General features: G+C 37.5%; 1 protein-coding gene across 1 annotated transcript in view; it reads left to right on the top strand.

Annotated features, from left to right (window-relative positions):
- The first annotated feature begins 1311 nt into the window (after nt 1-1311).
- LOC125873504 (syntaxin-132-like) overlaps nt 1312-14427 on the top strand; it is a 33447-nt gene continuing 20331 nt past the window's right edge. Inside the window, exons 1-3 of the mRNA XM_049554432.1 lie at nt 1312-1452; nt 3657-3776; nt 3934-3990. Of these exons, the coding sequence (XP_049410389.1) occupies nt 1435-1452; nt 3657-3776; nt 3934-3990 (195 nt within the window). The 5' untranslated portion in view covers nt 1312-1434. The remainder of the gene's footprint in view (nt 1453-3656; nt 3777-3933; nt 3991-14427) is intronic.

Raw genomic sequence — 14427 nt, 5'->3', positions numbered from 1 at the left:
AGTGATCTTGGAGGCCTTGACCCTTGCACCACAACCCAACCGAAGAAGCCTAAGCTTGAGCTTCCATTAATGGTTCTGAAGTGATCATAGCACTTGAACTTCCTATATTTTTGGAGCCAAAAATATCAATCCACCGTTACCCCAAGAGACCACAAATATCTTTAATAGTTAACTACCTGAAATTCTAGTGACGCGGAAAGTGACATGGGACTAAACCCTCCACCTAAGCATTGTCAACTAGGATTCACTTCAAAAAAATTAGATCTTTAGCAACGATAAAAGTGGCCACAAAATTCAAAATTTTGTCACTAAAGGTTTTGAGTGATTTTTAGCGGTGTGACTAAGGTTGCAATAGCCATTCACTAGTAAAAACCTATTTTTTCAACAAGAAAATATGATATTAAATTTCGGTTGCAACCTAATTTTCTAAAATAAATAACATGTACTATCAATTTTAAAAACATCCAATATTATTACGAAAATCATCAAAATTACTTCTCGACTCAAATTTCCTACTACATAATGCATTATTGTACATTTTATGCATTTACATATGACATAAAAATAAAACATATAGTGTCTTCAAACTCCTCCTTGATCAATATCATTTGTGATTTTTTAAAAACTAGAAGAAAAAAACGCAAAATCATAATTTAATATTAAAAATCAATGAAAATCTTTAGTAGCGATATTTTGAGATTTTGTGGTGACTTTTGTCGCCGCTAAATGACTAGTTTTTTTCAAGTGAATCCTAATTAGCAACGCTTAGGTGTAGTGATTAGTCCCACATGGCTTGCCAAGTCACTAAAAATTTGGGTTTTTAACTGTTGAGGATATTTGTGGTCGCTTAGGATAATGGTAGAGACATTTTTTTTCTCAAAATTTAACAAATGGTATAAATGGGTTATTCACATCGTTCAGGGGAAACTTTGATCCTTTTCCATTTCTTTTATAAATTAATGAATATTTACATTTGTGAACTTTTAAATAAATATTTATTTAAACATACAAGAGTAATAAACCAGGTAATAATTAACTATTCTTTTATAAAAAATTTGATCACATTAACATGATATGAACAATTTCTTCATACCAAATATGTGTAATTATTTTTTTGTAAAATTTAAAATTTTAATGTTTTATAACATATTGACTTATAAATCAATTTTTTACATTCTTAAAAAATTGAAAACATAAATTGAAATAATAAATATACTTTATTTAAAATTTGATATTTTATTTAAAATTATCCCAAATGAATATAAGAAAACCTCCTTCACCGCTGTCTCTCCTCCTTCACTCCCTGTTTGAACAGCAAAGCAAAACACATTCTCTCTCTCTTTATTTCTTTCTCTCTCTCTCTAAAATCGTGAAGGGTGGAAGGAAAACCTTAAAGAGAGAGCCAAGAAAGATCCTTAACTCTTCTGTATCACCATGAATGACCTTTTAAATGTAAGTTCTTTCTCTCCATGTACATCAGTATTCTTAATTTCTTTTGCTGCTGATAATTAGATAGATATGTTAAAATTACTTTTGAGATTTTTTTCATCTCTCACAGCTTTTGTAGCTCAATTTATCAACTATTGCTGTATTGTCAGCAATTTTATTTATTTGATTTGAAGAATAGGTTTGGTAGTGAGCTTATGGTTGTTAATAAAGGAACTTTACGTGTAGTAAGCATTATATATGACTTACAGCAGATGGGTAAGCTGAAAGTGGAAATTGGGCTGCAGAAAAATGACATTTTGGATTGTGACAATTGTTAAAAACTGCAAATATTGGACTTTCTTAGTTACCGTCATGCAGTTGATTTCTAAACATAACAATTTTCTTGATTTCCTATTTTTTCTCCTTGATTTGATTTGGAGAAAAAAAATTTAGAATGTACTTGATCATGGATAATGTATTTTATAAATGTGCTTAAGCATTCTATGACATTTTGCATTGCCATAATTGTTGAAGGCTTGAAGCTGCATTGACGTCTTCTTTTAGCTACTAAGGTTCAGCTCGTTTTAAATGTAACTTCTAAGGGTGAGAGAAGAGGTGAAGGAAGAAAATTCCTTGTTTTCCCCTTCCCTTTCTACTATATTACTTGCCTTTTAGTGTGGCTCCTAACAAAATGCTGTTTCAACATAACAAAGAAAGTAAAAGAAGATACCTTATTGGGCTTCATTGGGTGGTAAAGACATCTGAAGTTACATTTAAACATGTTTATTGAGTTCACACTTTAGCTTGCTCTTCCCTTTGTGGAACAATGAGTCTTAATCATTGGTTTCTCTAAAAAGAGTCTTAATAAATGGTATCCTCTTTAAGTTTATGAAATATGAATGGATGGTTTTTTTGTATTGACCAACACCCAAGGGTGTGTCCTAACTGTCAATGAGGTTGGAATGGACCATGGAGACCAAGGTCAAATCTCAACAGAAGCATAAAGTGTCAAATGATTTATTCCATCTGTCTAGCCTTTGTTGTTAGATTTGTCATATACCTTTGGCGGTAGGAGGTAGCGAATAGCCAGAGGATTGAAAGAGGTGCGCAAGCTAATCTGGACCCTATTGTTTTTAAAAATAAAAAGAGTTTGTATTGACCATAATGTTGCTAATGCTTATAAATTATCATTATGACAATCTTACTGGGAAAAAGCTTGTAGGGAGTCCTGTTGAACAGATGTAGGTTTCAACACAACCGACTGATCAGATCCATTTTGCTTTATGTATAATCTGAATCTCAGATTTGATCCAGAAAATAATTGGTTATTGTGATCTATGGTTAAAGTTTCCAGTTGTATATACTCTCCTAGCTTGTGTGAGACACCTGAAAATTCATTTCCTTCTCACAGTCGGCATCAAAAACTCTCTTTTGTTAGAACTTTGCTAATGCTTTTCTTTTCTGTCCAATTAATAAAATATGTGATAGAAACCGAACCTTTGTCTTCTCATGTTTAAGTACTTATTAAATACTTATTCTAAGATTTTCCTTTCTCTCTGTTGAATAATTATTTCAGGTCCATATTTGATGTACGTTGTACTGTACTTCTTTGAGATCTTAGAATACTTCTGTGCCTTTTTAGAAACTAGTATTTTTACCTATCAAGTGCACTTCAACCCAAAATTAGTTGAGAGGACTATATGAATCATCTATAAGTATGCCAGTATATTTAGGTTCCAATTCGGAGGATACATCATAGTTAAATTATACTTAAGTTGGTTGTCAACCTATGGTGACTGTTGTACTCTTTTCTGGTTTGGAACTGGTTTTTCTTGTCACAAGGATCTACAAGTAGTTTTTTTTCCTTAAATTATTTTTGGTATTGATCGAGTCTCAGAAGCATGTCACTTTATGCATTCCTTGTAAAATCCTACATTCTTTTGATTTGCACTTGTCAAAGAAAAAGAAGAATGTTACCCTTCGGGGTGGCCCGGTGGTTTGGGCTTGGACTTCCATGTTGGAGGTCTCAAGTTGGAAACTCCTTGCCAGCGAAAGCAAGGGGTTTGCCTTCTGGGTTGAGTTCGTCGCACCGAGCTTGCCTAGTGCGGGTGTGGGGGTTTTACCCTGAGCACACCCAAAGGGTAGCGGCTGTGGGTTTCCTTCGTCATCAAAAATAGAAAAAGAAGAATGTTGATTTTCATTATCTATCTGTTTGATTTGTGTTGTAGGATGGTGTTGATACCTTTGAGGCTCCCAGGCATCAAAATGATAGAAATGAAGATATTGAAATGGGAATACAAAGACCAATGGACTCTGGGGAACTAGGTCTTGATGAGTTCTTTAAGCAGGTTTTGCTGCTTATACATGTTTATCTTGGAAAATTAACACTGATAATTTCGTTTTCCCTCCTTTCCTCAATTACTTTCTCTCCCATATGTTGAAGTTGATCTCCTAAAATTTCCTGCTTGCTCATTTTCTTGTCTTTTTTTCTTGCATTGTTGCTAGGTTCAACAAATTGAGAAGCAGTATGAAACGTTGGAAAAGCTCCTGAAGAAGCTTCAGGTATAAATGTCCTTCTATTATACTGATGTACTCATCCTTTCCTAATTTTCAGTTTGACTGCAATTGTAGCATGTAGTGAGTGGCATAGAATTTCCTTTGAAAATTCCGTTAAAGTTTGTTAGGTTTTCTTATTTGTCTGATTCATACCTAGTAATGGGCATACAAGGGATAGAACATTTTTCTGTTTAGATTATTTATTTTTATTTGTGAACATATTTTCACCACTTACTCAGAGTAGAGGTCTATGTGGGAAACATTGATTGTGATGTTGCCATGAGTTTGAAGCTCTATACACAAAACATGAGGTCATGTTTCTTGAGTACGTCATCTTCCTTTCCAACCTGGTTTAGTGAGGTTGGGTTTTTCTTGTTTGTATCATGAGTGTTTCTCCTCTGCAAAGCTATCAATGCTTTATTCAAGACTTTTAGCAGTCTATCATTCGTTCTCCCTCTCAGTGGCTTTCCAAAGCTCGACATGAAAGAACAAAGAAAATAGAATATCTGTATTTCAACAATTATGGTCTCACTTTTAAATGGTTTGTCCTTCACTCTTAGGGTTTTTGATATTTGTTATTCGAAGAATTATTTTAATCCTGTAATGTTTTTGTTTATGTAATATGCGACTACTTTTGTTTTGACCACCTGGTGCATAAGCACTTTCTTCCATATAGTGTCTCTTTTTGTCACTACTCCTATGAAGTTCTGCATTATGGAAGATGATTCTTTTTAATTGCACGCTGTGTGTTTACATAGAGAATAGACTAGAGAGGAAGTAAAATGTTTGAGGATACATAAGAGCTCTGGTTCTCAACCATTGTGTATTTAGACATAACTTTATTTACTATTATTCCATTGATTGTTGGAATCCTATCCTGTTGATAATGGGATCCTATCCTAATTGTTCAATGTGACTTCCTCTATCTATGATATTAGAGTAATTACATAATTACCTATTCAAAATCAATGCTTCCTCTCACAATGAAGCATATACATCGTATGCTATAAGCTTGTTACATATAATATATATTCCTGTTCCTTTAAGTGATTGGATAAAAGATCCTCAGGTTGATCATTTTACCAAATATAAGTTGTAATTATATTTTTAGATGCTATTTGCCATTCAAAGTGATAATCAATCTTATTATGTCTGGTTCTTTTGTGAAGACAGATTAAATGCAATTGCAAGGCACCCTAATCGTCACAAATCAACTACATGGTGATAATTTTCAGCAGTCCTTATTAACCAACTGTCTTAGCCAAACTAACTCTCACAAAGTCCCAACAGGCCATTACTCCTTATTAACCAACTGTCTTAGCCAAACTAACTCTCGCAAAGTCCCAACAGGCCATTGACCTTTATTTTGCATCTGTAATGGACGATTGGACGGTGACAAACTATTTCTTGCCTTTCCAAGAAAAAAATATCCTCCAACTAAGATAGTACCTGGTGCTGGTGGTCAAACGTTTATATGAAGGACAACCAGCCCATTGCATATGTGAAAGTATATCGCTCTATCTTCATATAATAGTGTTTTTCTTGGAACCTTTTGCTTACCTCAAAATACAAACCATAATTCTCCAATGACTATCTCATGATTAGTCTAAGAACTCATTGCCAACACTTCCCTTAAATGAGATGTCTGGACGAGTAGTTGTCAAATGGTTCAACTTTCTAACCAATCTTCAATACTCCCGTTATCTTGCTAGACCTAGAAGCTTGGCATTGGGATCGATTAATTATGCAGATTGTCTCATCTGAAATTTTAACTTTTAAAAAGCAAATGTTTCTATTTCTGTTTCCGGTCTACAATACACTCTATTACATGGATATCTTTTTAATTTTTTTATTGGGAAATATTTTGTTTGTGGGTGGCAGTAAATCTGAATTCATGACCATTGACTTCTTCTTTACCATTTGGACCATAGGAACCACTTTGTCTAAAAGTTTAAACTGATAAACAGATCTATCTCCGAGTATTATTGAAGGTGGTGATTCAGAACAAGTATTATGAGTAAATAGTCTGGAATTGCTGGAGATAAATTCAGAAGCACTTATTAGAAACCTTATGAGAGTTCAGAATCTCCTTAAATTCCTAGATTAGTGTACCTTCTCACTCCACCATTACTAGATTGAGCTACATTAGTTATTGTTGATGGTTGAGCAACATTAACCTTAAATGATTGTGGTATGCCACGTAGAAAATAACACCATCTCAAGTATGTCTACTTTTTGCAATATGTGCAACAGGGACAATTTTTCTGATTTCATTGACCGCTTTGAACAAGCACTTAGGAGATTAAGTTGTGCAGTCCATTGGAGGAGTTGGAGTAGATGAAGCTTTCTCTAATCAGGTGGTAGATTCTTCAAGAGATTGTCTACTGTAAGAATCGTATCACACCCAATTATGACACAAGCATTTGAATTGTCAATCCAATTTAAGAATGAAAGAACGCCATAAAAAACTTCTCTCTTGGCTTCCTATTGTTCTGCAGGGTTACCAAGCAGACAAAGAATGACACCTTCATAGGAATTTTACTTTCCAGACTTGTTTTCAAGGCCAATTCTCCTTTACAGGTCTGCTTTGATTCAACTGCCAATACACTGACTTTACTAAGAAGACCCGTGTTTAGTTTCCACCTGAGTCTGTATGTAGAATCGGTGCATCCACCAAAAGTTCCCAATATCTGAAGCAGTGTTACGAAACTCTCTACTTCCCAGTCATTAAGAGCTCTTCTAAAGATTAGATTTCACCCTTGTGACTCCACATTTGGTTGATCATGTCATGTTGTTGGAGACTTATAGAATAAAGAACTGAAACATAGACTTCAGGTTATGCCCAATCCAGTGGTCAACCCAAAAATCATTTTTTCTTCCATCGATTACAATAATCTCCACATTTTTCCAGTAGTCTTGCTAGTAGTTTCGCCATTGGTTTCTGATAGTTCTCCACCACACTGCTACCATCGGGACTATTAACATCATTTATGTTCCACTGGTTCAACATCCCATATTTCTGGGATATGAAATTCCTCCAAAGTGCACTGTCCTCATTATTGAACCTCCAATGCGATTTTTTAGTAGACTTCTATTATGTAGACTCAGGTTCTTTATGCCTAAACCTCCATGTTTCTTGCTCAAGGTTATAACTTCCCAGTTACTCAAATTACTACTTTTCTTCTTGTTGCCTTGCCAAAGAAAGTCTCTTCTCAATGTGTCAATTCTTTTTTTTTTTTTAATCCCTTTAGGTAATGGAAAGATAGACATTATGTAAGTAGGAAGAGCATTTAAAACTGAATTAATGAGAGTTAGTCTCCCACTTAGGGAAAGATACTGAGATTTCCACCTTGATGATTTTTTGTCAGACCTTTCTATAACCTCATTCCAGATTTCTGTAAAACAGTTTTTAGCCCCCAAAGGCATCCCCAGATAAATTGTGGGAAGAGCTCCCACCTGACAGCCAAGGAGAGATAGCAAATTTGGAACATCATTGACCAAATAAGGAAAGCTTTTTTGCCAGTTCACATGTAAATCTGACAAAGCTTCAAAAATAGTTAGGATGACTCTAAGGTGTTTGATTTGTACCACATCAGCTTCACAAAATATTGGAGAGTCATTAGCATACAAAAGATGAGATATTTCCATTCCTTTAATGGCATTTGGTTGAGATCCAAAGCCTTTGATCCAACCATTCAACTGTGCGACTGATAGAAACCGAGGTTTTTACGGGATAAAANATTACATCTGTAACAAGCTAGGTACATATGATTTGTATGCACCAGCTTGAGGGGGAGTGTTAGAATAGAAATATGTACATATACTCCTACTTAGAATAGGAAGAAGAATAGGAATAGGAATCCTAGTTAGAAAAGGATTTCAATGTATTGTCTATAAATGGGGTCTCAATGTAACAATTTAGATACACAATTCAATAATATCTTCCCCATATATTTCTCACACAAATCATTATCTTCTCCTTTCTGTCTTCGCTTCTTCCTCCTTGAATAAGTACGGAAGATACGTGCCTTATCAGTACACCCCTCCTGGAAAGAGGACTTGTCCTCAAGGCGAAAATCTGGAAACTTTGCAGCTAGCAGAGATTGTTGGCCATATGGCTGAAGACGAAAAATAGAAGCATCACCAACATTAGAAGAGAGGTCTATGTGCTTATAATCTCTTATTGGAAAGAAGTTGTGAGTGTTTTTTCTGATGAACGCCTTGCAGTTTATAAGTTTTTTAATTCAATTGGAAGAATAGGAACAACCCGTGCCAATTGGCTTGTATTGTGTTGAGGGATGCTAACCATTGTACACCCAACACCATGTCTGCGCCACCAAACGAAAAAGGGTTGAAATCGTGCCTTATGACCAAGTTAGAAACCTCTACCGACAGGTCATGACAAACTTTGTTGCATTTGATAATTTCACCATTGCCTATCTGGACACCAAAAGTAGGGATATATTGGACTACCAACCCAAGTTTCGTGACAATTTCTTCTGCTACAAATTTATGCGTCGAACCACTATCTACTAACATCAACACTTTATGCCCGCAAAGAGTGCCTTGAAGTTTCAAAGTTGAAGCAAATTCTTTGCCCAAAATTGCATGAAAAGATATCTCCCCCAAATCAGTAGGGAGTATGTCTTCATTCTGATTACCGTCAACACTTTGCACATGGTTTTCCTCTTGCATTAACTCCAATTGTGCAAAAGTCCTAGGTTTGCAGCGATTACCAGGGGTACACTTGTCTCCACAACGGTAGCATAGGTCTTTTTCTCGCCGAATTTGTTGTTCAGAATTCAGTGGGCGAGTGTTTGGAAGAGATGACTGTTGAAAAGGGCGTGTAACTGGTTGGCAGGATGATTGAGAATTAAAGGATTCTTGAGCCGTTGGAGAGGAAGTCCCAATTGATGAAGGTCTTGATACAGAAGGCCAAACAGGCACCTTATTGGACTGATTTAGTCCTTGTTTTCCTTCATTCTAAGGCCAAACTCATCGCAGGCTTGTGAATCCTAACATCCACACGAAGGTCTTCTTTGAGTCCGCTAAGGAAAACTCCAAGCAAACAATGTTCTGGCCAAGTTTGCACATGGGCTGCCCGTTTTGCTAATTCCTGCCTATACTCGAACACTGATCCAGTCTGTTGGATACTACACAAATGTTCATCTGGATTTTGAAACTCAGCGGGTTCGTAATTTTCCTGCATAACTTTCACCAACTTATCCCAATAATAAATTGTTCTTTCACTGTTGATCCAAGCAAAATGATCCAATGCATCTCCTTCCAAATACATTGAAGCCACATCAACCTTGCAATCATTAGGTGTTGGATAATTTTGAAAATACTTCTCTGTTTTCAAAATCCAACCTCGAGGATCTGCTCCTTCATACTTAGGAAATTCCATCTTTGTGTGCGAACGTTGATAAGTTTCTTGATGCCTCCAAGTGCTATCAACCTCACCTTCTTCCGGTAAAACTTTAGATTTTCCATGTTGATTTTGCATGTTTTGTGCTTTTAATGCAGCCACATCAACAACCAAAGCGTCAATGGCTTCCAATTTCGTTGCTATAGTGGTCAATTGCTGGCCAATCAGATCAGGAGTCGACATAATAGGTTCGCTGTGGGAAGCGTTGGTTCGTGTGTTAACCATGGCAGATCTTACTGCTCTGATACCAACGATAGAAACCGAGGCTTTTACCGGATAAAAGCAACAGAAAATACAAAGAGAGACACAAGTGTCTCGTATCTCGTAGAACAGTAAAAAATACAAAGAGAGACAAGTATCTTGTATCTATTAGAACAACCTTTTCTGCATTTAAAAGATATCTTACCATCTGTCTACTTATTTACTAGATCTCCTATTATATAATACATAACTTATAACTACTTTATAACTATTTAAGATAAGGATAGATAATTTCTAGTAAGAAACTGCTCATTGCTCTATGGGTGAAACCTCCAGGAATTTGAGAAGATGTAAATCATTATCTTCTCCTATCTTTCTGCGCTTCTTCCTCGAATAAGTACGTAAGATACGTGCCTTATCAGCGACCTTAATCATATGATTAAGTCCTTCCATGACTATCAAGAATAGAAAAGGTGACAAAGGATAACCTTGTCTAAGCCTCCTTTGGGATAGAAAAAAACCTTTGGGTCCACCATTAATCAATACTGAGAATTTGACATTAGAAAGGCAAAATCTTAACAAGTTGATCCATTTGTTACCAAAACCATGTCTTTAAGAATTGTCAACAAGAACTCCCATTTCCATCGCCGAGTTGGCTTTTCCCAGGGATGGCACGCTGTAACTTTAGGCGAGTTGAAGTACCACTTGGCGAGTCGCCGAGTGGTTTTGGCGATTGTCAGCTTTTCTCTTCTTCAGCTTTTTTGCTCCTTTTTGCTCGGTAATGTCCTTGCCTTGCTCTTTTGCCTTCCTAGCTGCAAATTAGCACATAAACTTCAGTTTAGAGCATAAGATAGACATTGAGGACACTAAAACTATGAATATTACGCCCTAAATGAGTCGAAATCCCCGACTCATAAGTTACAACATCTTGCTCTCAGGCACAGATATCGAGGCTAGTCAATTTTTAGTTTAAAGTGTTTTAAATTTAGGTTTCAGATGGGTGGATCCGGCAAGCTTGCCGGAACACTTCCAATTGGGGAGGATAGCATCTTTTACAACGCAGGTTTCAAGTCCTACGACATTACGAGATGTAAAGACAAAGTTGGGAGTTGGTTTGTATGGGGGGAACGCAGTCGACGTCTGATGAGAAGAGTGGAAATTAGCATTAAAGTCCTAAAATGGTTAGTTACAGTATTTATTGAAGCTTCCAAAGTGCAGGAGAGGACAGTTAAGAGGTGGAACATGAAGGACCACTTTGCAGAGTTCTATTGCACTCTCAAATACAATGAGAGCGGGAGATACATCAGTTTTATAGCATTACAAGGCCAAAACAAATCAGTCATAATTACTCCAGAATCTACATTCAAAGGAGGTTGGGGGAATATAGCTCACAAGATTGCTGGGTTTATTTATGAACCAGACGAAACACAGGGGATAACAGTAAGAGAAAACAAACAACTCCACGGGTCCTACAAAGAAGCTTTATTCCGTGATAGATGGGTGACGGAGGCAACGGAGAAGGCAGAGATACAAAGCACAACAAACAGAGTAAGGATCACAAGAGGCAAATCGCAATCAGAAAAGGACCTCTTGAACAGATGCTTAGTAGGGAAATTCCAGTGCCAAACAAATGAAAATCCTAACTTGAACGATGTAAGAAGATGGGCCTGTAACTCTTGGAAGTCGGCGATAGAAGTCAAAGTGTATGCCATGAACGACGACCATTTTATGTTTGAACTACCGTCAAGACTAGCTGCAGAGCATGACTTAACAGGCCAATGGACCTGGAAGAAGATGAAGTTGGAACTTGAATGGTGGAAACCAACAACTGGCGGCTGGCCGGCAGAGGTAAGGAGAGATTGGGTATGGATCAGACTGCTAGGTTTACCTATGAATCTATGGTCGCAGAAGGTTTTCAAAGAAATCGGTAACCTATGTGGAGGCTATATCGAGACGGAGGAGGAGACCTCTCTCAAAAATCATCTTCATTGGGCTAGAATAAAAGTACACGGCGACGGCGAACAGATTCCCAGAGAAGTAGAAATAACATGCGATGATTTCACTTACACCATTCCGGTGTGGTGTGAAGCTCCGGTCACCGTGAAATTTTCAGAGAAGAAGAGAGAGGAGAAGGGAAAATACCCAGCAGTCAATATCCAAGATCAGCTTTTGCAGATAACAAAGGAGGTAATAATAGCGAAAAAGGTGGATGGGCACGTGGGGTCTTCCAGTGAGGGGTCTCTCATGCAAGTGGGCCCAAGATTTAAAAGGGGAGAATATAATGTTTATAGCAGACAAAAACTAGGTCAAAGGAAAGTGGGCCCAAATTTGGGCCCAATTCTTTTGGACCTAATTGCTGGAGAAAAGGCTAGAGCCCAACCTTTACAAACCCCTTCAGAAGACATTTTTAACATTGAGATAGCAGCGAATCAAACGAAGGAAAATAAAGCTCAAAGCCTGATCACACCATGGAATAGGGACGATGGGGAACTGGAAGTTGCGAGACTTATGGTAGACATGCCTAGAAAAGATAAGGAAGAATTGGGGGAGAAAAGTGCAGCGATAATGGTACAATCATTGGCAGAGGAGAATACAAATGGAGGAGCAGAGGATGTTATTCCACTGGGTATCCAATTCCCAGAGGAAGACTACAACACACTGAGCACCTCAGAATGGATACAACAAAATATTATCAAATTGAGCTCGGAATTTGGGGTTAATTTCAAAGGATGTGAGGAGAGAGCGAAGGAATTATTCATGAAAATTGACAGTAATAAGCGAGAAAGTAAGGGGAAACGGAGTGAACTGTCAACATGCAAGAAGAAAGGGCAATTGGAACTAAAGAACCTACAACTAGATTCTAAGTTTCACAGCAATGGTTCTAGAAGTAAAGGGGGGTATTTGTCCATAATGGATCAATGAATTTAAACATTGTTTCCTGGAATGTGAGGGGACTGAATTGTGGGAAGAAAAGGTGTATGATCTGGAATATGTTAAGAATCTGGAAAGCAAATGTTGTGTGTTTTCAAGAGAGAAAACTGGAGGGGGAGATTGCAAACATAGTTAAAGAAATTTGGGGTAGTAGATGGGCAGATTATGTGCAACTAGAAGCTAGTGGGACTAGGGGAGGCATACTAATTATGTGGGATAAAAGAATATGGGAAGGGGAAGTAAGTAGTGTGGGAGCATACTCAGTTTCATGTTGTTTCTCTGGCAAAAACCAGGATTTTAAATGGCACCTAACAGGAGTCTACGCCCCAAATGACAGAGTTGAAAGGGAAGAAACTTGGTGGGAAGTGGGGGCAGCTAGAGGTCTATTTACAGGTCCTTGGGTCTTATGCGGGGATTTCAATACAGTGAGATATCCTTCTGAGAAGTTCAACTGCAGAAGAATCAGCAGGTCAATGACAGATCTCTCAGAGTTCATTGAAGACATGGAATTAATGGACTTAGACTTAGCAGGGGGAGAGGTCACATGGAGGAAAGGTGAAAGACATTCCACAGCAGCAAGACTAGACAGGTTCTTGATCTCTGAAGATTGGGATACAAAATTCAGGAATATCAAACAGTCTATTTTGCAGAGAATTGTCTCTGATCATTCCCCATTGATGCTACAATGTGGAGAATGGGGGTCAACCAAATCATATTTCAAGTTCGAAAATTGGTGGCTGACTACAGAAGGTTTCAATGACAGAGTAAAGGGATGGTGGGGGTCTTTCCATTTCCAGGGAAAACCAGATTTTATACTGGTAGCAAAGTTGAGGGTATTGAAAGAAAAGTTGAAAGAGTGGAGCAAGACCAGTCAGGGGAATCTGAAACAACAAAAGCAAGTTGTACTCAATCAATTAGCAGAAATTGAAAGGATACAGGATCAGAGAATTTTGGAGGAAGCGGAGATAGTTTCCAGATTAGCTCTTACCACTGAGTTGGAAGAAATAGTCAAAAATGAAGAAACAACATGGAGACAGAGATCTAGGGCAGTTTGGCTTAGACAAGGGGACAGGAATACCAATTTCTTCCACAAGGTAGCAAACTCACACAGAAGAGTCAACACTATTGATAAAATCAAAGTCAAGGAAGAGTTAATAACTGAACCTGCTGAAATTCAAAGAGAGATCACTGAGTACTATGAGAATCTATACTCTGAAACTGAGGATTGGAGGCCAGAATTGGAAATGAGGGAGTGTCCTATGATTGATGAAGAGGACAACAACCAACTGATGGCCCCTTTTGAAGCTCAGGAAATTCTAGAATTCATCAAAGCATGTGCGGGGGATAAAGCCCCTGGCCCGGATGGCTTTTCAATGGCTTTTTTTAGACAGTGTTGGGATATCATCAAAACAGAATTGGTTGCAGCAGTTCAAAACTTCTATGTGGAAGGAGTGTTTGAGAAGAGTATAAATGCTACTTTTGTGACTTTGATACCTAAGAAAATAGGGGCAGAAGAACTTAATGACTTTAGACCAATAAGTTTAGTGGGGGGAGTTTACAAGATAATTGCAAAACTTTTGGCTGAGAGACTAAAGAAGGTGATGCATAAGCTTGTGAACAAGCAACAAATGGCTTTTATCAAGAGCAGGCAGATCATGGATGCAGTGTTGATAGCCAATGAATGTATTGATTCCAGGAAAAAGGATAAACAACCAGGGATCCTATGCAAGCTTGATATCCAGAAGGCATATGATCACCTAAATTGGAACTTTTTGATGAAGATGATGCAGAGGATGGATTTTGGTTAAAGTGGATCAGACGTTGCATAAGCTCAGTGTGAAATTCTCTATTCTGATCAACAGAAACCCCTGTGGGTTTTTTCC

Source organism: Solanum stenotomum, chromosome 1 (genome assembly GCF_019186545.1).
Source record: "Solanum stenotomum isolate F172 chromosome 1, ASM1918654v1, whole genome shotgun sequence".
NCBI classification, from domain to species: domain Eukaryota; kingdom Viridiplantae; phylum Streptophyta; class Magnoliopsida; order Solanales; family Solanaceae; genus Solanum; species Solanum stenotomum.
Note: the sequence above shows the minus strand (reverse complement) of the source record. Positions and strands in the feature narration are given on the sequence as shown.